Source organism: Falco biarmicus, chromosome 4 (genome assembly GCF_023638135.1).
Source record: "Falco biarmicus isolate bFalBia1 chromosome 4, bFalBia1.pri, whole genome shotgun sequence".
Lineage (NCBI taxonomy): Eukaryota > Metazoa > Chordata > Aves > Falconiformes > Falconidae > Falco > Falco biarmicus.
The window spans coordinates 99,134,719-99,156,968 of record NC_079291.1 but is presented as its reverse complement, the minus strand read 5'-3'; the positions used below and the strand labels follow the sequence as shown (position 1 = coordinate 99,156,968).

The window sequence follows — 22,250 nt, the reverse complement described above, 5'->3', positions numbered from 1 at the left end:
TATAGGAGCGAATATGATTTCTTTTGGCTGCAACATTACTTGTTTGGATGGGAATTGCAGGGCAGGATTTTGAGTGAAAAACAACAGGGCCTGAAAATTCTGCACAGATTCTCTTTGGGCAGTTTCTTGCACGCAGATTGCTGGCAATGACCTTTGCACCAGGCAGGGAGCATTAAAAGGCTACAGCAGCTCTGGCCAAGGAGATGTCTCCTACCCTCTCAAAATAGAACAAGTACTTCTTAAGGGCCTCCCTGGCCTGTGCTTGCTGACTCTGGTTTACAATATCAGGATTCTCTTTGTACCGACTGCATTCGTAGTACTCGCTGCCGTGAGTCTTCCAGTCTCCCAGACACATCCAGCAGAAGTCTGCAGAAAACAGCAAAAAACTCACTGTGATGCACAGAAAAAAACCTCTGAGAATGAAAAGCTTCAGGAGACACAGCCCATCTGTTTTCAGATATTTCTGCTAAGCTAAGAAACATACGTATTTTGTATCACCTTGCACAATGGAATGCAATAATGAGCCAAAAATACCAGCTCGTCTTGAAGATTTTCATTATACAGTCTCCCATGCAACTACAGAAAATAAATCCTGAAGTGCTGCATCCTGTGCACCAAGACCAATGGGAAGAACTGTGTTTGTGCTGTGTACAGGCTGTCACTCTAGATTAAAGACGAGGCAGCCTGCAGTCTTATTTGTGAGTTGCATCCTCCCCACCACTGGCATACTGACCCATGCAGACCTCTAGCTGAATAAAATATGAACAAATCAAATCCAAAAGTGAACTACCTCATGCAAAAGAAAGTCTGCCCTCAGTTCTCTCAAGAAGGGAACTACCTAGGTAACTTCAGATATCAGTGGCTTATGACAGACACTTCAAGTTAGGAGCCACTGAACTGGGAAGAAAATGGAGGAAAGAGAGCAACAGCAAAACTCTCATGACAATTTCCAGATTTCAGAGCGAGGCTGTGAGTGTACTACTGGGAAGGAAAAGAGATGGAGATTAAGTTGCTACAATACGAATCACTTCTGTGTAACTCATACAAGAGACTGAAATTTGTATTTGCAGAGTCCACCAGCCTTCTCGAGTGCTAGTCACCATGGTACCTTAGCACTTGCCTGCTCACCCCTGTCACAGAGATCCATCAAAGCATGTCCAGTGCTGCTGAGGACCCCAAGCAAAGGAAATGAAAGAGGACAGTAATCTTTAATCATCTTCCAAATAAGGTTCTGATATTACAATATTTCCTAGTGGCACACTTAGAGGGCTGAATACAAAACAGCTCACTCCAAGGCAACAGAAATTAATTCTGCCATGAAAAGATAAGTGTAAGAACAAGCTGTCATTTTGTAGATCACACAATGGGCCAAAGACACTCAGACTGCTAATTGCACAGGGATGGACAGAGAAGTCCAACAGATAATGTCAGGCAGAACAATTCACCGCTCCTGCAGTTTCATCTGGGTTGAAGCTCATTATTTCCACCACTAAGCAGAAGGATTTAAGCTGATCTGAGTAAATGGCTCAGTTCTGCCAGTATTTTCAGCTGACGACAAATACAATTACACAGAAAGCATTTAATACTCTTCTCTGAGATGGATTCCACTGTTAATATCATGGCAGAGATGGAGACTTCTCTATACAATGGACATGCCAGGAAGAGGGAGCCAAACCAGCACTGAATCAGAACCCAGCTCAGATTCACAGCCAGTGAAAAAAATAAAATAAAGCTATCACATGCAAGTCTGTAATACCCTGTTCACCTTTTACTAGGGGGAAAAAAATACTTCAGTCAATGTTCATAATTTGTCTTCATATCACAAAAAAAAGCCCCAAACCAAAGAGAACATCACCACTAACAAACACTGCAGATGAAACTGCTTCCAAACCCCACTTACCATGCTTGCATTTGGAACATTGCTGAAAAAGAAGAGACAGGAGGCACTGATTAGTGGAAAGCGGGGGGAAAAAAAAAAAATCTTAGAACAAGGAAGGTTTGACGTATTCAGGGAATTGCTCACCATGTGATTGCAGCCTCCATTCTTTTCAATACAGATATTGCACTTGGGACACTGGGGAAACAGAAGTATTTGTTAGATCCAACCCTAGCAACCTTCTGGAGAATGACAACACTTCTGTAATTATTCCCCTCCTGCTTTCTTTTTTATTTGTTTTTTAAATAAGCATACATGAGAATATTTACATACACCCTGCCTCCTCCCAGTTCTTGAGAAGTCAATTTAAAAAGGCGGGAGAAAGGCCCAGCCAGGGAAGTTACACTGCAGCACTGGACTGCTTGCTCAAGACAACAAATTTGCTGTTGTTACCCCTTGTTAAACTGAAGGTCTCACTGAGTTACCATTTAGCTGTTGCTCTGGCATAGGGACACAATTAATTCACGTATGACAGTAGCTTCCACAGCTACTTAGACTTCAAGATAATCAGCACTATATCCTGCCTTCAGCAGCCACTAACAGATGACAGGTAGCTGCAGAGAATCTGGCTGACCATAGAGCGAACTGCGCACTTCTTCGCTCCACTGATGCTCTGGAGTGTCTCGTTCAGTTACGTTTTTTGGGTTGCGTAGGTACAAAGGAGGAAGTGAGTTTTGCCGCTTATTAAAATATTACAATTAAAATTTGCCACAGGCAAAATGTATGCAAGGACAATGCTCAATAGAACAGAACCTTAGTTCTACAAAACAGCATTTCAGAAACAATGCCATCACATGTTGACAGCTTCTCCAGAGAATGAAGGGAATTTAAGATCTCTAGTCCACTTCCCTAACGCAACTGAAGCTTATAGCTAATTAGCCCTGTCACAATTGTCATTGGCTACAGTAGAACAAATGCCAGCTAAGAACTGTTTTGAAGTCAGGCCACAAAAATCCCCCGAAGACTTTAAAGTTCTAATCTGCAGACAACTAATCTGGAGGATAAAGGTAGTATACCTAAAACTTGTAAAGACAAATCTATAGGCAGTGTGCATACTATGTAATACTTTTTCTTTTTCTGGGGTCTAAATCTACTAGAAGTACTTCAACATCAAATTTAGAGACTTCATCTATCCCATTTGGCAGTCCTTGCCAAATCAAGGCTTTATCCCCCTCAACTTCCAGTTCACACTATGCCACACAGTTATTCAGGTTTAAACACCACTAGTGGCTTATTTGGTACTGACTTCCCACTTACTACACTCTCTCCTTCCATTTGATATACACCTCCACTGATAATTTCAAAGCAGCCACAATTCTTTTGCCCACGGGAGGGCTGCACACCTGGCTGCCAAAGACATTCACACCAGGTCTGGAATAAGGACCACCAGGTCCTGCAGGAGGGCAGCACAGTGTTCCCAAGGCACTCATTCAGTTGTGTTATATCACAGTCCTTAGGGAGCTGCGAGAATTTGCAGTCTGTGAAAAAGCCCCACACAATACTACACATGTATACAACTGTATCTTGCTTCATAGACCGACTAGAGGACAAGAAAAAGTCATGCAGGTGGTTGTCCTTACATCTTTAGTGTGAGCACTGATGTAATTGGCTGTTTCGGAGTCATCTGCACACTTGGTAAGCCATTTCCGAATGGTCGCACAGTCTGTGGGTGCGTGGTACATCTGCCGACACTTAAAGCTTAATGGGGGAAAGAAGAAAAAGAAAAACATATTGATTTCCAAGGAAGCGACTCAAGAATGGAGGTTTTCCTGATGACCAAAATCTGGGAGGCCAAGTGAGGGCAACAGATGCAAATGAACTTGTGTATTATTAGAGTGCAAAGACCAAGGCTGAACTCCAATAAAGCTCCATCCTTATGCAGAAGCCAGCATCAGGATGCCAGTCAACCGAGGCGTTCTCTGACAAATCATGTCTGAGAGCTGAGACGTCCCTCCCTAGAGTCTACCTATGTCTGCTCTAACACGACTGCAGAGGCTTGGGACATACCAGTGGCTTTACAAGTAGCCTGATTCCAATGGTAGATACGAGGCACCTGCCTTAGCATGATTTGAGCAGCTTCAGGTGAGCAAGGGCCATTTGCATGGAGATACCAGTAAGCTGGGTCTCTAAAAGCAGTTGTATTATGCTCCACAGACATTCTCAACAGCAGTGATCCTAGAGAGCCAGGAGCAGAAGACTCTTTTCTCTGATCCCATATAAACTTGAAGTCAGACAAGGAACATTAGCATTCCTATTCAGCAGACTTGTATTCTTGCATAAGCCTCAAAACACAACAGACATTCTGTGAGTCAAATACTTGTAATAAACTTAAAAATTCAGTGCCAGCAGGCAGCAGCGAGGCCTCCACATCCATTACTAGAATCTTCACCAGTCACTATGTCTACACCAAAATCTGTAACCTAGCCAAAATATGAGAATGGCAGATTTGTAACCCCTTCATTACTCAAGCCCTGCATTGCCTGGTTATCAGAACATCCAACTCCCAAGGAGTTTAGGAAGTGGGGGGATGGCTGACCACCTGCAGAAGTCAAACCCCTAGCGTCCAATTACTCAAGCTAACTCAAGTTACAAACAACTCCAGCAAAACATTTGAGATGCTTCTACACACTGAACCTGTTGGCAAGCAAATGAAGTAGCTCTGAGGACAGCATACACTTGCCCCGTGATCTTTATTTAACCTTTTCTGTTTCTTACCAGAAGACCTCATTGCAACGATTGCACTGCACTCGCCGGGCTTTTGGCTCTTGTACCTGTATGACCATAGGACAATCTGCACCAGGACACAGCTGCAGCTGATAATGGCTCTGTGAATATATGAAAGTGGCAAGATCAGAAGTGGATGCAGAAGAGCATTATCTGTTCAGTTGTAACCAGTCCTATCCTCAAAAACATACAAGTCAGTTATTTCCTGTTGAAAAAAAGTGAAAACTGTCACCAGGTCTAACAGAGCAGATAACTAACACTGCCTTTCCTAATGTGGAAGAGGTTTATTTACAGTTTCTCTAAAATAGGGAATTCAAATGGAGGGTTACAGACCAACCACAGCAACACAACCATAGGACCCCATCAAGATACTGAACAAAAATTTTCACCCCATCTGTGCTCTTTCTCCAGTCTCTCCCTATGCCCTAGAATGTATTCATTTGCTTTCCTGTGGTGGCTGTTCCCTCTCAAAGGGTCTCTTACCGAAGACAGGTGACACCCCTCTCTTACTGCTTCCCTGCTTCTTGAGTGTTCCCAGTCTGTTCCCAGTTACCAAAATACTCCTGCACATTTAACCTTAACAACTGCTGCTTTAATTTAAAAATCCTCACATAAGATGTTACTGAGCCAGCCAATTCATTTGGGCTACAGTAAGATGAGGGACTTATTTTTCAGAACCTAAAATTTCTATGCAAGAGCAAGAAGGACTTTAAAACGCAGACTGAAGTTTTATGTTCCCAGCTGCAACATTCTGAGAATTCTGAAGCACCAGCCAAGGAGTTACTGGGTGACCTTATAGCAGAATTTACTTTGGCAACCTACTAGAGCCTTTTGTCAGTGAGGCTGTCCTCCAGCAGCAGCCACATCATGTTTATCAGGAAAAATCTTGCTGCAGTTACTGCAGTTCTAATCAAAGATGCAAGACACTTCAAACAAAATTTCTGCAAGTCATTGGTGAATTCACCCAGGGTATTTTAAAACTGAAAAAAGCAATACCTCCACATAGTCCCTGAAGAGGTAGCGCCTGTATTTGTCTTTCAGCTCTTCACTAGGCAGCAATGGAAACACAAAGTCTTCTGGTGTCCGAAGTAGGCAGTCCTGAGCCATGCAGGAGACCCCTGAGAAAGCAACATTTTAGCACAGCGCAACTTAGTCCAAGGAGTGAATGCACAGAGAGTGTTCAACACAGTTTCCTAGGTGCCATCTGTTGTTGTGGCAAGAGGGACACAACTGTGAAACAAATCTATCGGGGCTGCTGAAAAGCTGAAGCCCAACTGTCTTCGCCGAAAGATGACAGGGCTCATGTGCGTCCAGGACCAATAAGTGCTTCAACCAGTATTCACAAGGTCAGATATTTAAAGTGGAAAATTGCATGTTACTGCCATGCCAGCATGAAAGACAGGCTAGGAAAAGCCCAAAGCAACTCTGGCAACTACTGGCTTCTACCCAACACAAAGGGAACAGATGTTTGCATCCACAAGCACTACAGGGGTAGTGCATCACAAGAGATGCAAACTCAAAATGCAGCAGATTTTCAGCCTCTAACTTGTTATAGTCATGCTCTTGAGATCACATGGGGGAAAAAAAGCAGCAAATGGATCTATGGACTTGCATGTTTTGTTAGGCAGGAGGAATGCTCTCCTGGGGATATGCCAACACTAAACCAGGGATTCAGATAAGATTGGTAGTTCAAGTTGTTTGTCACAAATATTCATTCCATGCTCCATTTTCTCATTACCAAGATGTTTTAGACCAATTCAGCCAGTCATCAGAACAGCCAGCATGGCAAATACAGACCCAGCACCATATCCACCTTTAACTCACCGACTCCAACACCATCCTTGACGAGCACTGTACAATGCTGCTCCCAACAGCTGCGACAGAACTGGTGCTGACAAGCCAGAGAGAGCAAGTTCTCCTTCCGGACAAACTGCATGCACACTGCGCAGTGATGGGAGGAATGTACCATTGCCTGGGAGAGACACAAATCAGCATTACAGTGAAAGGATCCCAGCTCTCCCAGAGTATTCTCACCTTATCCATCATCATGGCACTTGCATCAACTTCATTGTGCTAATGGTCTCAGGTGAGCTCCAGGCCAGAACAGGTTCATAAGCAGCTGGGGTGCTGGGGTGCTACACTGCCCCGACAGTCAGTTCTCCTTAAGAACCTCTTTAATCTCATGGAGCACAACAGATTGGCAGTCACTGAACAGCTCCTGCCTCTAATCTAGTGCTTCCCAGAACGCACTTTACTTTTCTGGTTCTCACTCTAGCCTTGTTTGAAAAATGAGGTGATACATAACTGTGTTAGTCCTTCCCTGAATTTACTGATATTCTTTGTTAGCTGGGTCAGTATCTATCACTGCTCCACAGACCCTGGAAAGCAGCTATAGCTGGAAGCAGGCTTAGCAGTGCCCTTGTGCTGGACAATGGTTTTGGGTACGAGGAGAACCAGTGCAGCGTGTAGAGTGTTTATACAGAGAGGAAAGGGAGTTCACAGACCATCACCTCACATCTCTTATCTTCTGCCTATGCTACGTTTGACAAAGCAGGTACCATCCCTTCAGCTGAAAAGGATTAGAAGGTTTGTTTCAAGTCAGGCATAATTCTGCTACTGCTTCACTAAACCACTGGGAAGCAGTCCGGATCTCCCCTTGGGTAGCACAGAGCTAATCCCTAGACAACAGATCTAGCCTTCAACACATCTTGGCTCACCCTTGAGACCTGAAGGACTACGTGTAGCACAGCATCATCAAAAGCAAGGCTCTACAAAGCTGTTAGAAGTTTATATTACTATTTCTCCTTTCACAGAGAAGCTCATATAATCTCTTTTCATCTACTTAAACCTTTGCTACTCTTTGAGAAGCTCATGTGAGACAGCCGCCAGTTTCCATGCCTAGCTCTGCATGCCAGGGACGCAGAGAAGCAGCAGCATGATACACAGCCACATGACCAACAGAGCTTGTTGATGAATATCCTTGATGAATATAGCATGACCACATGAAAAAGGAAACAATGCAACTTTGTTCTAAGTGGCCTCACTTATGGACCAGAACAAGAGTCACAGTCTGCAACTGTGTTGATTGCCTAGATCAACTGCTCAACTTGAACAGCATGCCCACCACCTCAAACTTTCACATGCTGTCCCTCTGAGCACGCCATTATAGCTTCTCCCTATAGGGTCAGTTGCTCTACAGACACTCAGTACGAGCATCTGCCCCCAAAATATCATCACACTGCATTAGGAGCTGAAACACAGAGCAACTTGCCCTAGCACATACAAAAAGACTGTAATGAATTGCCTACCAGACCAAGTTTGTCAAGACTTTAACCTGAAACATGTTCCTTCCCAAAATGAAATCACCATTGTAGTGGGAAGTACTTGGGCAACAGCTGGTGCAAGAGTCAGACAAATCTCCAAATACATGGACTGCTTTGCAGGTATGTCAAACAACAAAGATTCTTTTCCGGACTCTAGGCAGATAATTTGAATTCATGAAGCTTACTCCTGTCAGCTGTTTTAGCATTTCCACTATTGCTGTTACAAGTCAGCTCAGATGCCAAATGAGGCTTTTAAAATCTCCCTTCCCCCCCAACCCAACAGTGTTTCTCAGATGTAATATTTTATCACTCAAAATCTGACACATGGCAACGTGTTTTGGGGTAACTGTGGGTTAGTACTAAGATGCCCACTGTGAATGAAACCCGTAAAGATGCAACAGAAAGTTTCTACTTAAAGGTGGGGGTGGATGGGGCACAAAAGTCTAAGACCTGTGTAGTCCTGGCTGCAAAACAGAGGCTGTTAGTTAGTTCAAATATCAGTACTGACTGGCTCAGCAGCAACACCACTGGAAGATTTGGCTTAAGCACTCCTGAGCAGAGCAGTGCAGCAGTCATCTTGGGGGGGGGGGGGGGGGGGGCGGGGGCAGGGAAGGCAGGCAGGCAGGCAGGAATCCTCTACTCCAGCCACAGACAAGCTCTTCTCATTCTATGCAGCCACAGCTTCCCTTGAGTGTCTTTTACAGAGACAGCAGAATTGGAAGAGGTAGCCAAGCCCATGCACTCTGCTTCTTCTATTGTACACCATCACTCATGCCCAAAAAAGAAGTTAATTTTCTTGAGGCAAGAAATTCTTGAACACTACCTGCATGACAATAGCAAAGCTGCTATTTAAATGTTAGAAACCTCTCAAATGCATTCTCATTTAAAAAGTAAACCCAGTATTGAGTTAGGGTGTTGAACCCAAGTTTGCAAAGGGTTAACACAGGACAGACTATGTCATTAGTAATGCAATCCTCTCATGAGGTGGTTTCAGAGGTGTCTGCCAAGGGAACAGACCAAAATAGTTAGCATACTTACATGTTTGGATGAGGTGGGCTGAACTCGTGCTTCTACTAGCAATTGGGCAGCATTAGACTTGTGCCTGAAAAGGCAATTGAAGAATAATCAAATCAATTTCTGAATACATTTTGCTTTGTTAAATTGATCCTTCTCACCTGAATAAATAATAGGCTCTGTGCAAATGGTGCGGTAAGTTTCAACAAAGGAAGTGAAAACATGTCCTGTGTAAGGCTCCTCACACAGTGAGCTGAACTCTCATAACAAAAATTTATGGGTTTCTTCAAAATCGGAAACAGGAATAATATTTCTCCCAGTAATGGATTCCTATTTCCCTCACACTCCTTGATGAATATTTTTCTATAACTCTTTCCCTCCCCCTGAAAAATTATTTTTGAAGCTAAGATTTTCTATCCACACTCCTAGAGCAGTCCTAAGCCAGTACCCATAACAACACACTCCAGTGAGGCTCCTGTCTGTCTCCTGTTCCTTTGTAAAACCAAACTATCCTGGTTAGGTCTCATTTTGACTCCAGTCTAGATAAGTATTTACTATGGGACAGATTATCACCCTTTAGGCATATGAAGCTGTCTACCAGCAGCCTTAGAATTACAAGTTTTGCTGGTTGTGATTTTCATTGCAGAGGAATGTTTACATATCAATGAATTCAGAAATAGCAGCCTCACTGTTGTGACCATGCTGTAAATCCTCCCTCTCCACTAGCGCTTTTTAATTGTACTAAGGAGCTTTCATTTGAGAATGTCTCTTTGTACCAAGACAGAAGTTTGAGGACCAGATTAACTGAAGAACAACTTCCAAAGTCATAGCTTTAGAAGTAAACTCTTCCCCAGACTTCCTCCTGTTTAAACCTACTTAGTTAACCTACAGAATCACCCTGAGCTGCTGCTACACGGGAGTCTTGCCCTCCACGTTCCCCAGAGAAAAGCTTTCACAGGATACATGGTAACCAACGAGCCAGTTACCAAAGATGCTGCAGCAATATCCATACAGGAGATGCATTTCCCATATGTTCTCTGGACAAAGTTGCTGGCTACAGGGCCAAAAATGGCATGGCAGAATGAGTCAGACTGATGTGCTCTATTTTCAGACAATGTTCAATTCTGAGCCAGTATTTTCTGGAGGGGCTGCCAGACAGCAGTGCCTCCTGACACACTTCCTGTATATGTTTCGGCAGAGTCCGAACCCTCCTGAAATCAGTTGGAAGACTTCGTTTACAGTGACCAAGCAACAAAGGGGCTGCACTTCTCAGTTCTCTCACATCATCTTCTCCTGCTCTCCAAATGCTAGTCAGCTTGGAAAAAACATCACTTATGTTCAGAAGGAGCAAAAACTTCCATGTGAATGTACTACTAAAGAATACATCAGCATAGGTTCAGTGCTCCTTTACGATTTATGGTTCATATGTTCAAAACAGAACATACGTTATCTTTATATTTGTTAAAATAAATAAATATAGATGCAGCACTCTCAATCTGTTATCTCAAAGTTTAAGCTAAATGCATCTACAGGGTTCCCAGCATGACAAGAATTCCTCTAGACTGAAAGACATTCACCACTACTACCCTTTCCCTGTTGACAAATTTCTTACAGGCAATGCAGCCTCAACAAAACCAGTGTTTTTCCTCTGCCTCCCTGGAATGGACTGTGTGCCCTACTTTCACGTTCAAAGATGCTTGTCAAGATGACACTTATGGACCACCCTGACCATTCCTGCAAAGTAAGGGGAAAAGCACTGAACACAGAAGAGATAAGACTGTTTACACTTACCTTTCCAAAATCTCTGAAATTTGCCAGTGGAAACTAACTAATACTAGCTTTGCAACAGCATGTGATACCTAAGTGGAAAAAAAAGGAAAAAAAAAAAAAAATCATGTTAGGCATATTTTGAGGCCACACCTCTGCTTAGGTGCTTAGGACTATGATCATCTTAAAAGATTAATAAATCATACAAACTCAGTACAATATCTCAGTGATACTCAATTCCCAATAAACTACTAGACATTATGTTCACAGCCAGTGCACCTGCAATATACAGGTTGGAATGAAGCATGGATGTACCCAAACTAACTCACATATTTGGTCACAACAGCACAGAGAAGAAGGAACCAAGAATTCACTGGATTAGCTTAACTGCTCATGGAAGCTCCACATCCAGTCCTGACTACAGTCGCCACTGGAGAGGCCCTGAGCAGACTGGGATCAGGGACCTCACCCAGTGTGCAAAGTAGGAAACACAGGGCAGACAGATACCACTTACTGAGTTGGAGAAGCAGTAACAAGCTGCTAACACAGGCATGCTGTGACAGCAAAGGGTGGGGGAAAACCCAAAACATTTTTCCAAGCCTTTGCTGTAGAGAAGAAAATTATACACTGGACTGGAATAGGGAGATAGAAAGCTACTGTGACAGGGACTATCTCCATACAGAGTTGCTTGCATTACGTGGACTCCTGGCAAGCACGAGCAGAGTCCGTGCTAGCCCAAGCACCTTCTAGAATACTGCAACGTGACATTTAAAGTCATGTTACAAGGGTATAAGCAAACAAGTTCTCCTTTGCTTCTATGCATTAGTTTATTTCAGAAGAAACCAGACTGCTCCGCTAGCACAAAAAGGCTTGTACCCACCAAGACAGTAATCTGCTGAGCTGCTGGACCTTCAGCCTGCCTCCTGATCCTTTCAAACCTTTATCAGGCCCTGCAGTTCAAACAAAGCAGGTCTCCTGCAAACAAGACACCTCTTCCAGGGGAATTCAGAAGGCTCACAGACCCTGCCTCCACACTCCTCTCTGTGCTAGGAAGCACCTGGGCAAGCCCAGTGGTCCACACATTCTGCACTCAAACACCCTCCAGCGTTAAAGGACTCTACCTCCTGCACTCCAAGACAAGCTATCACCATAGTACCTCTCTCTCTGCTACACATACAGGAAACACAAGACTTTCCGTCCTAGCTGCACAAAAAGCTCCTTTTATTTCCCTAGAGAAGCTGTCAGTACAAATCATGATTTGAAAAGTCATAAGCCTTCTTGAATCCTACTATGGGTGAATCACAGGATCCAATGCCCTGATAATACAGACACACAGCAACCCCAACACAACCCTAGAAGGAAAAACAAACAATCATCACTCCTACAAAAAAGCCAGGCTCTGCACACCTAGGAGCAGCATATTCATTACTCTTATAAATGTACCCCACTGAAGAGGTGCAATTTCATGACACAACACAACTGACCTATTCGTGCCACATGATATTGCCCATCCTGTGCTGGCATCTGTCAGTGCTGGATGGTTGGTTCAGTGAGTGAAACCAGCACAGCACCAATATATGATGCAGCCAGGGTTTGTCATTGGCTCTTACCTACCTCTACCTTCTGATTTGCCCACTTCGCTGGTCACTAAGAAATCCCACTAATAAAAGAGTAATTTTCAATGTTCAAATAATCCTTTTTCTAGAAGAACTGAACCATTAGTTCATGCTTTCTAAGATCTGGTATGCCACCTTCTTCGACTTTACCAGCGATGTGACCCTCAAAACAAAAGCCACCCAGGCAGCACTGCCCTCCCTCCCAGCACTGAAGCCTGTGATTAGATGGAGCATGGAGTATGGGGCTGCTGCTGGCAACACAGTCTCTCTCCCGTTGTACAGACAAAGTGCCACTGCCAGCTTTGGAAGGGCTGTTATCTTAAGCCCCCAGCATGGCAGACCCAGACAAACACCTTTGACTTGCTTGTACAAGGAAGACATCTGCATTTCGCGTTTGTAAAAACAAACAAGGATCAGAAATGTGGTCTCTACAAGACTGCCTTCCTGAAAATGCAAGCCACATGTTAATGAATCATTCTGGAACAGCAATGAAATTATTTCTCAGTAGCAGTAAGGAAGAGCTACCATCCTGGCAAAAAAACCCAAACCACCAGATTTAAATGGGAAGTTCATCTGTATCATATGAAAATCACTATTTTTCAGTTGGATTTTCAGAGCCTGAGGTGTAGCATCTGTTGCAGCATCACGACTCCATGAACTCACTTGTTCCCGTAAGAGGAACCAAGTACATTCAAGAGTGAAGATGTATAGAAAAAGAAATACAAATACCAGCATACACATTTCTGAAATCTAACAAACTACCCTAACTGAATCAAATGCTTCTGAGTCAAATTGTCAGGCAAAATGTGGAATTAATGCTCCAGAAAGATGCCAGATTAACAGATTTAGGAGAATAATAAAGTTTCTGTGACCATTCCTATTTTTCTCCAACTGCAAGCACTGACTGGATCAGTTGCAGTGCTAATTTTATTACTTTTAATTATAAAAGCACCCAAGAATAAAATTTTCTGTTCATAAACCCAGGTCCATGACATGAGTCCACTTTCAGAAAAGCCCTGAAGCAGAAAAGTTTTTGATACTACCTGACTGGAGTGCATGTGATCTTGCAAAAAAGAAGTCCCAGAGTCAGGCAGTTGCAGCAACACACCCACAGTCTGCTTGGCATGGAAGTACTAGTTCTTACACATGAAAGATAGATAACATTCAAACTGTAAGAAAGAGGGATGGGGGAGAAGTAGATAACTGATGAGGCTGAGGCTGTGCCTGCTGAGCAGAGTCTCACCATGTTACAGCCTAAATCCTGCTCACCAACAGCAAGGCTGGTAATTCAGAAGGCAAACGTGAATACCATCAGGGGCCAACACTACTGGAGAGATTCAAGAGAACAAGCATGAGAAGAAAAGCGTTTAACAAACGTCTCCTTCTATTGATCAGCAGCGCTCCCCAGCCTCTTCAATGATTGTACATTCACGAGTGAATGATTGTACCAAGTCAGCCGTTCTTCCACAATAATACCCCAGAATCATTGAAGTGTTTCTTTGCAAGCAGCAGTCAAAACATGCTAAGGACAAAAACCATACCACTGCAATGAGAAGTTCGGTACATATATACATAATTAATTACCTTACAGTACTGGAGAAGCAACATACAGAAGCTGATAGTGCTAGCTGAACTATTCAGTTAGAAGACATTGATGCCCCCTCCATACCCACCCACTGCAGCCTTGCAGCTTAGGAAATAAGCCTTGGCTGCAGTGCAGGCACACTGCCCAATCCAGCATTTCCCGGACAGTCAGAAGTTTCACACACTGAAAGATCTCAAACTTAGAAAACATCTCAGAAAGAGCTCTGATTCAGTCCCCTATTAGTAACTGGGTGCCACAAGAATCTTAGGTAATTCAGGAACAATAATGCTTTGTCTCACACACAAAATAGATAAAAAAAAGATGCCTTCAATAAATTGTCAGCTTTGTTTAAAGTTTCTTATTCATGTTTCAGAGCCAAAAGAGATAGTAAGATAGCCCACTTGGTGTCTTGCTGGCAGCAGGTCATTTCAGTAAAATAATTCTACAGACCATAGTGCAGAAGGAAATGCATATTCTAAATGCTGCACGTCTATTTTAGTTCTTGTCTACAACTGATGGACTGTGCCGATGTTTCTCAATAGCTTGACTTCTCCAGAACTCTTCTAGCTGTGATTAGATTTATTAGTTTAGAAGATGAAAGCTGAAACTAGTCATGCTTCAAAATTTCTTTCCCTCATTCTCATTTCCCTATTTTCTAAATGTCAGCTTGAAATGTTAAGACCAAAGATGAGCTCAGTCCAAATCTGAACTTTTCAAACTTAAGACCAGGCTTCTTTCTCTACGATGGAGCAGAAAAACTGAAGAGAGAGGATCTCAACCAGTCTGCAATGTCCAGATTCACCTTAAAACAGGAGTCTGGTCACCTCAGAAGCCTCTTTGAAACCTCCATTAGCTTAACTCTGACTTACCAGTGATAGAAGGCTGCTGATTGCCAGAAACAGGCACCAAATGCTAATGTTTGTCACTGCACTGGAAAAGGGGCACAGTGCCTGTGCACGCAGGAAGGGTGCCGAGGGGAAGGTGCTCTGCATAACGGAAAGACTCTACAGGAGTTGCAAAAGAAGTCCAAACAATTTACATAATGCTGGGCAAAATTAGATTCTGAAAGCAGAACAAAGATTTGCCATCACACTAAACACACATTGATTCATTTTCTGGAACAGAACACAGTATTATTTTTTTCTTATTATTTATATCTCCCCTTATCTCCTGGGTTCTTTACTCTCCAATATAAGCAAAATTCTCACATTTCTGAAGTGCGAGAGTCTGGCACACTTTAGGACAAGACAGTATCAAAAGAATTTGCAAAGAAGTTCTGCAGGTACCTTGCTGGGTTTATAGAGCTGTAAGACAACTACGTCTCAACTTGCTTCCCTGGGTAAGCTAAATTGAAGAGCTGAAGCTTCATCTCTCTACAGCAGAAAATGTTTTCAACCATGCCACTTTGACAGCTGCTAATTCAGACAGAAATGTTTCCTAAAAGCTAAAAAAGCACTGTCTTTTGTAGAGCTTATATTCTACAGAAATTGCTCATGCATATTTATGTCACATGCATATCTCATGAGTTCATTTCACTTTTCTCCAAGGGATGGCCTATTTTTTGGAGGTGTGTTTCAGTCCTCACTTTTGCAGAGATACAGTATCAGGAGTTTAAAACAAGAATTATCACATGATTCTCAAAGAGATTCAATGCAGAATGAGTTGGAGATACTATGATCTAGTTGGAGCTAATATCCTGTGGATTTGCACCAAGCTGATAATTTCTGTTACATTAGGGTTGCACTGAAATGTCTGGCTCATCAGATGAACATAAACATCAAGATGAGCATAAAGAAATACAGCTTCCATTTCTCTTCTTTCCCCTAAGCAAAGTTGGTTTTTTCTTTTCCAAATAGATTTAAGCAAATAGAATTAATATTGAGAAGCATTTATTTTAATCCATGAATAGCTTTTGTTAGTTCTACAAGGAAAGGATGAACCTGGGATGATACTAGTTTGTGTACTGCATCAAAACTTCTAAAAACACACTCTTACATTCTTTACAACAGTAAAAAAACCCACAGAACAAGAGCCTCTGAAACTGTTGCTGTTGGTGACCAACTATGGGCAAAATAGAGATTGAATTGAGTTGGTGGTAGCATAACACCTTAGAAAGAAACCATAATTTGTATAGAATAATTCTGATTAAGAAAATACCTTCAGACATATTTTACTTAAGGACACAGAGTTAAAAAAAGTGACCCACAAATGGAAAACCCCCACTATTTCACACTCATTTCCCTTGTTGAAAGTAGATCTGACTCCCTTCATGCCCCACTGGAAAAACTATTTGACTGCCCTGTTTTTACTGGAGGATTTTTCTCAGAAAAGTGCAAAAATATTAGGAATTAAGAAGAAATAAAAGGGCAACCAAAAGCTTTTTTTTTCACCATATTTCCCCCTTGGTTTAGATCTACCTCTTAGACTTACAATATACAGTCCTGGTAGAAAACTCAGGAGGTTGCAAGGGCTTGAGCTGTGATCAACATCACCTGCCATAAACACCCCAAGTGTTCAAAGTCTTGCAACAAAGGCCACTGCATATATTACAGGTTTCTGAGCATTAGAAGACCATTTTCAAAACTGAATTCAAATTAGTTTCACTTATTAGGAAAAAACCCACAGTTTCAACAAAATCATATACCCTAATTTTATATCCTGGGTTCAGTCAAGCATAAAAAAAGGTGAGAAAAAGCTCACAGTATTGCTTACGATTTGTCTGACATTTCAGGCCCTTTCATGATTACAGGCTACAGGCTGCACCAGGAAAGAAATGCAATTTGGAGTCTGTAGCTGCAGTCCTGATACCACAGAAAGGTCCTGATAAACAGCACTACACGAGCTCTGCTTCATCACAGAGTTTTAATCTGTACCCTGTCACTCACTGCCTGGCATGCAGAGACCTGGTGTCAGTCTGCAAGATTAGAAGCATATTTAGGAGCCAGCGTGCAGTTTGGGAATGACAAATACTGCCAGTGTTACACACATGGTTCGTGAAACCCTCAGTGCACAACCCAGCTGGCCACAGACTGAAGAAAGGGGATCCCGAGTTAAATTCTAACTCTTTCTCCACACTTACACATTGCTTTAATCCATTCACTCTCCTACACAGGACAGCACCAATTTCAGCTGCAGCTGCCAACAAACAGGATCAGCAGGACTCAGCTAGGAAATCTCAATATACGTATTTCTCAAGCTGTTAGGCTAGTTTCCTGAGAAGATTCAGAATTAAAAAAAAAAAAAAAAAAAAAAGACTTAAGCAAGATGGTATACCAGAAGGCATTATTACAAAATAGCTATGAGATTCCTTCTTGAAAGATTTAGAGCGAAAGAAACGCAGTAAGAAAGCCGTAAGACAGCACACGGATATAACACTGGAGACTCCCCAGCTGTACTCACGGCAGCTATTCTTTCCAACGTAACACAGTGCCTGAGAGCATCAGCACCCAGTGCGTGCTGCACTGTCCCCCATGCACTGCCAAAGCCCCCCAGCAACACCCCCACTGCTGCACTCAACTCGTCCCCTGCCTAGGTGTTTTCCCAGCGAAACACGAGAGCAGTGGACAATTCCTTCTGGTTGACAGAAAGGAGGATGTGGAGGATGCATAGGGAGGAGGCAAAGGGCAGGTAATAACTTGAATCCACACAACCCTGACCAACAGTTCAGGACACAGGGCAGCCAAAAAAAAAAATAAAAAATGGAAAGCACTGATGCATGCACACAGCCACAGCAGCGTGCACATGCAGATCGCAGGGCTTAGGTAACTTTGAGCGAGTAATCCCTGTTCAGTCCCAAATAACAGTCCTTTACTTGACAATTCCAGCTTCTAAGGGCATTTTTCTTTTGTTATAAAAAGATGAAGAGGAGGAACATCTGCTTTGTTGGTGTTTCATAGTGCACAATGTAGCTTATTTGTGCTGTGCCATCATTAACAGGCACAGCAGACAAATTTGGCACCGCACTTCAGCTGCTTCACGCCGCCCCTGTGATCAGGCTGTCCAGCTGGAAGCTTGCAACATGAAACAGTTACTGAAAGATTGTTTTCGCATTTTTAATGACTTGTGCTTGCCTCTACCTCCCACCAAGATCAGACTCATCAACAGCTGCGAACAGATATTTTTTTTTTTTTGCTCACTGCAAAGTCATACTGGCTGTAAGATACACTCAAAGCATGAATCACAAAGAAATGTGTGGGCTATTATCACCCTCCACATTTGTGGCTCATTTTTCCAATCAAGTTGAGAATTTCAGCAGTCCTGGGCAATAAGTAACAAAACTGATTTCTCTCCTCAAATGACTTCATGAAGTTGTCACAAGGTTGCAAGGTCTGGGCTCTCCAGCCAGCTCTCTTATCTTGCTGACCAGAACTCTAGGAAAACTTGCTACACTTTTTTTTTTTTTAAAAAGAAAGAAAAAAAATAAACTAAACCAGACACCTTTAGAAGCCAAAATAAAACATACACTGATGACAGTTATGGACATATTCATGTCCTTTTGATGTTTAACATACCACTACAGTACAGGCATTGTGAATCTGGTAGACAACAACACAGTTTTTGTATAGCAGAACTTCCAGGATCTTTCTGTTTGAGAACAAAAAGTGGGTAAAGGACAAAGGTATGTCTCAAACGTGTGCTCCTAAGGGCTGTAATGTCAGACTGGATGCCCCACATAATGTTGGCTTGATATTAAACCACAGACCACAGTACAGATATAAACCTGCATGTCCTGACTAATCTAGGGTTTACAGGTACTTTGAAATAGTGTGTTATCATTGCCAAACAGAACCATAGGGGCTCTGTAGAGAAGTCAAATTTGCCTACCAGCATCTACCATTTATAATAAATGATATTTAAGTATTTACTAATATATACTAATATTTATCAGTGTTGGTTCTTATGGACATTAACTCTGAACATAAATTTTTCAAACTCTGTTCTTATGTACGTGCATTTTAGTATTTCAAAGGGCTTTAACACCCTTTCTGTACTTCAGGTACTTCGGTACAGCTAGTCTTTTGCAACTGCCATTTTATGTTGCGCAAGTTTCACGAAGTCATTATGGCATCAAAAAGAATGACTATGCAACACTGCAGGTTTGTTCAAATAAGCACCCCACATACTTGCTCACAGCTTGCACAGTGATACAGGGAGGCACACGTGCCAGTGTCTTCACATCTGGCTCTTTATAGACTTTTTGCGGTCCCACTGAACGGGCATTCTGCAAGCGCCAGTTCCTTCGGGTAGAGCTGCTCACACAGGCTGCCAATCTCCACGCACATGACTCTGGATCTGCTAAAGATGGTATTTGAAAAGGACTGCTGCCAGCATTTACCAAGCAGCTCTACAAACTAACTGTTCTGTGTCAGCGCAATTTGAGTGTGTGGAGCAGTTTAAGAGGGCTGTGTTTTTATGAGCAAATACTCATTTGGTCACAATAAAAGTTGTGACGTCAATAAGGTGACTATTTCAAAAACAGGTTTACTTCTGAAAGATCAGTAGTGACAACACGGATTAATAGACTCAGAACTATGTCATGACATCAAATACTTTTTGCATCTACCAAGTTTTATTCTTCCAGGGACAGGGCTAAAAAAAACACATCAGCTGTTATTTCAAGGAGCAAGGGAAGTAAGCTTTTTGCTGTCTGGTAGATATCAGCCTCACATTAGTCAACTAAAAATTGTAAGTTCTTCAGTTTTAAAACTGCTTTGGTTTTAGAGGAAAGAATACGTTAGTATCAATTGCTGTAAATCAACAAGACTACCTTTCCTTGTTACCTTTTAAGTGCAGAAATACCTTAGCTTCCCCGTGACTGACAATCAGCTTCTAAAGAGACCTAAAGTCAAGGTAACATTTTTTTCATAAATTGTAATTGCAATTATTTTATATGGTGCTTTATATCACCACCTGAAAAAAAAGAATTGGTAAAACCTAGAAAGATCCATCTCATCACTGAAACAGAGAAACTATTGCCAGTTATTTGGAATGCCACAGATATTTCAGACTTGTATGGAGACCCTCAGCAGAGCCAGGAAGTGCCATGCACAAATAAAAGCCAATATGACATCATCACACACTTAATTGCTTGCCAGTGACAGGGTCAACTTTGTACAACCATTGAGTATCATACTGTTTGCATGCAAGTACTGATACTGCCACTACAGGACCCACAATCACTCAATGACAACTGACAGTTATCTTGAACACAAACTTATTACTAAACAATTTTAGTTCCTTATTTTTGAAAGATACTGGGTTTTATAATTATATCTGTTTTTTAAAAAGAACTGTTGTAAATTCCTTTGCTGGTCTGCAGGCAATACATGCCATTCTGCTTTCACGAGTGTTGTCCTTAAGCATCGAATGTTGGTGAAGTGACCTTTTGAGGAATTAAAAGTGATCTGCTTCAACTTACAGGCCTTTTGGTCAGAGAATCACAGTTCCGGATACTAGTCTGGTATTTTCTTCTGGCATGTTTCAACAGAGATAGCCTGTCCTAATTTTAGTCAGGGTATTAACTGAACCCTCCACAAACAGACCTTGAGATTAATGGCAAGGAGCAAACATTTCCTCTTCTTTTTCTTGGAAAGCAAGGACCTACTCACAGTTCTTACAAAAACCAAAATGAGGAGGAACTTTTGGAGTACCGCTTACAAAGTCTCTCTAGCTGCCATATGGCAATGGGATAACCACCACTGTAGTTACAGGCCTGCCACACAGCACAGCTGGTTGTATCTTCTGCTACCTTGTTTGTCCTTATTTTTCTATTCAGAATTCCCCATCCGATAAAAAGCAAGTCAGAAGAATTCAAGGTAAAAGCTTCCTATGACAGTAAGACAATACGAGGGCATACATCCACCTAACATGCTGGGTTTCATGCTTTTATCAGACAAAATTTTTATTGATTTTTGTCTCTAATTAGAGTAGAAAAAACCTCAAGCTTTTTGTTGAAGAGACTATCTTTTGGTGTTGCGTTCAAACTTTTAAACATATGCAGGGCGCTTGCACCTGACTTGGTGTTAGGCAGCCGATGCAAGGTTTGTTCAGTTGTCTGTTTAGCTTCAGTAGGACTGAGAACAAGGTCAGTTGTAACTCGTGGGGAATGAAAAAAGGTAGCCAAGAGGGTTCCCAAGGCAGATTGCCCTTTACCTCAATGCTTTTAAGACAATAAGAATTCAACAATCAGCCTGAAATAGCTGAACAAAGGAGTTTAAAAAACAAATGTTGAGGGTTAATGAGCAGATAAATAATGGGCAAATAAAATCCTATTTATTTAGATTGCTATGTTAATAGCACAAATTGCAAGCATGAAGACATAAAGGCCTGAATACCTGTTTCTGGTCTTAAAGGTATGTAGACAGTATGTCACAGAGAAAAAACATGCTCAATACACCGCCCCAATTTCACCTTCAGAAAGTGAATCACCTAATGACAATATACAGTGGCAGAACATTCAAACACAGCTTTGAGCCCTTTTATTGCATTCTTTTTTTCTTTGCTTTAGGGAATTGTATTAGTCTATTGATTTCTTGTGATAGCAAATTGTTCAGATACCATGTCATGCATTGCCTTCAACATTGTACCTCCTGAAGACAGTCTTAATCTACCATCATCTTTCCCTGTCAGGGGCAACCACTCTGCCTTCAATGAGTAATGCTGAAAAGCACTACATTACCACTAGCTATCACAAGGTAAATGAGATAAAATCCACAAAGTGAACTAGTATGCTGCAAAAAGAACAATCACCACTATCCCAAACACCCTAAGAAATTATGAAAGGTAGCCTTCAAAGGAATAAAAAAGTTTGGAGCTCAAGCAAATTATAGGAAAGAAGTTAATAAAGTTCTTAGAAAAGTCTGCCCTTGTGTTCACTCATACTCATTAAGTCGATGGAAAATAATGGTTAACAGACAGTTCAACATGTTAATATTCAGTTTCCTTCTTTTCTATGTTTGCTGATTCACACAAATTCTTCCCAGTTCAGCTTGTCTCAGAAAAGTAACAAAATCACAAGTTTCCTTGGGGGAAGAGAGGGAAAGGAAGAAACAGTTGCTGGAGTATTATAAGAAAGTATGCCAGGAAACAAAAAGCACATGCTGCAGACACACAACAGATTTCCAAGAAAAGTACAATTCTTGCACCTCTGTTGCTAGTGAACAGAGAGTTAATGTGGCACTTCAAGAGCTGAAGTCTTTGTGTGGCTTACAAGTTCACAATTTTCCATATGTGCAGGTATATTCTTGATATAAAAGGAATCTAAACTGTTCTCTCCTTGGGTCATA

General features: G+C 42.0%; 1 protein-coding gene across 4 annotated transcripts in view; it reads right to left on the bottom strand.

Moving 5' to 3' along the window:
• The window catches only part of ARIH2 (ariadne RBR E3 ubiquitin protein ligase 2), a 34,779-nt gene that overhangs the window by 6,535 nt on the left and 5,994 nt on the right, over positions 1-22,250 (bottom strand). For 3 of the 4 annotated variants that reach the window (XR_008821243.1, XM_056334519.1, XM_056334522.1), the window contains 9 exons: positions 10,789-10,856; positions 9,022-9,085; positions 6,485-6,632; positions 5,657-5,778; positions 4,652-4,761; positions 3,517-3,634; positions 2,024-2,074; positions 1,901-1,922; positions 215-366 (listed from right to left, as the gene is read on the bottom strand). Coding sequence is in view for 3 of the 4 variants with exons in the window: in XM_056334519.1 (XP_056190494.1) it covers positions 215-366; positions 1,901-1,922; positions 2,024-2,074; positions 3,517-3,634; positions 4,652-4,761; positions 5,657-5,778; positions 6,485-6,632; positions 9,022-9,085; positions 10,789-10,856 (855 nt within the window). In the remaining variant the exon portion in view is untranslated. Of the gene's footprint in view, positions 1-214; positions 367-1,900; positions 1,923-2,023; positions 2,075-3,516; positions 3,635-4,651; positions 4,762-5,656; positions 5,779-6,484; positions 6,633-9,021; positions 9,086-10,788; positions 10,857-13,423; positions 13,448-22,250 lie in introns of those variants that run through there. The other variant, XM_056334521.1, reaches the window with a different exon arrangement.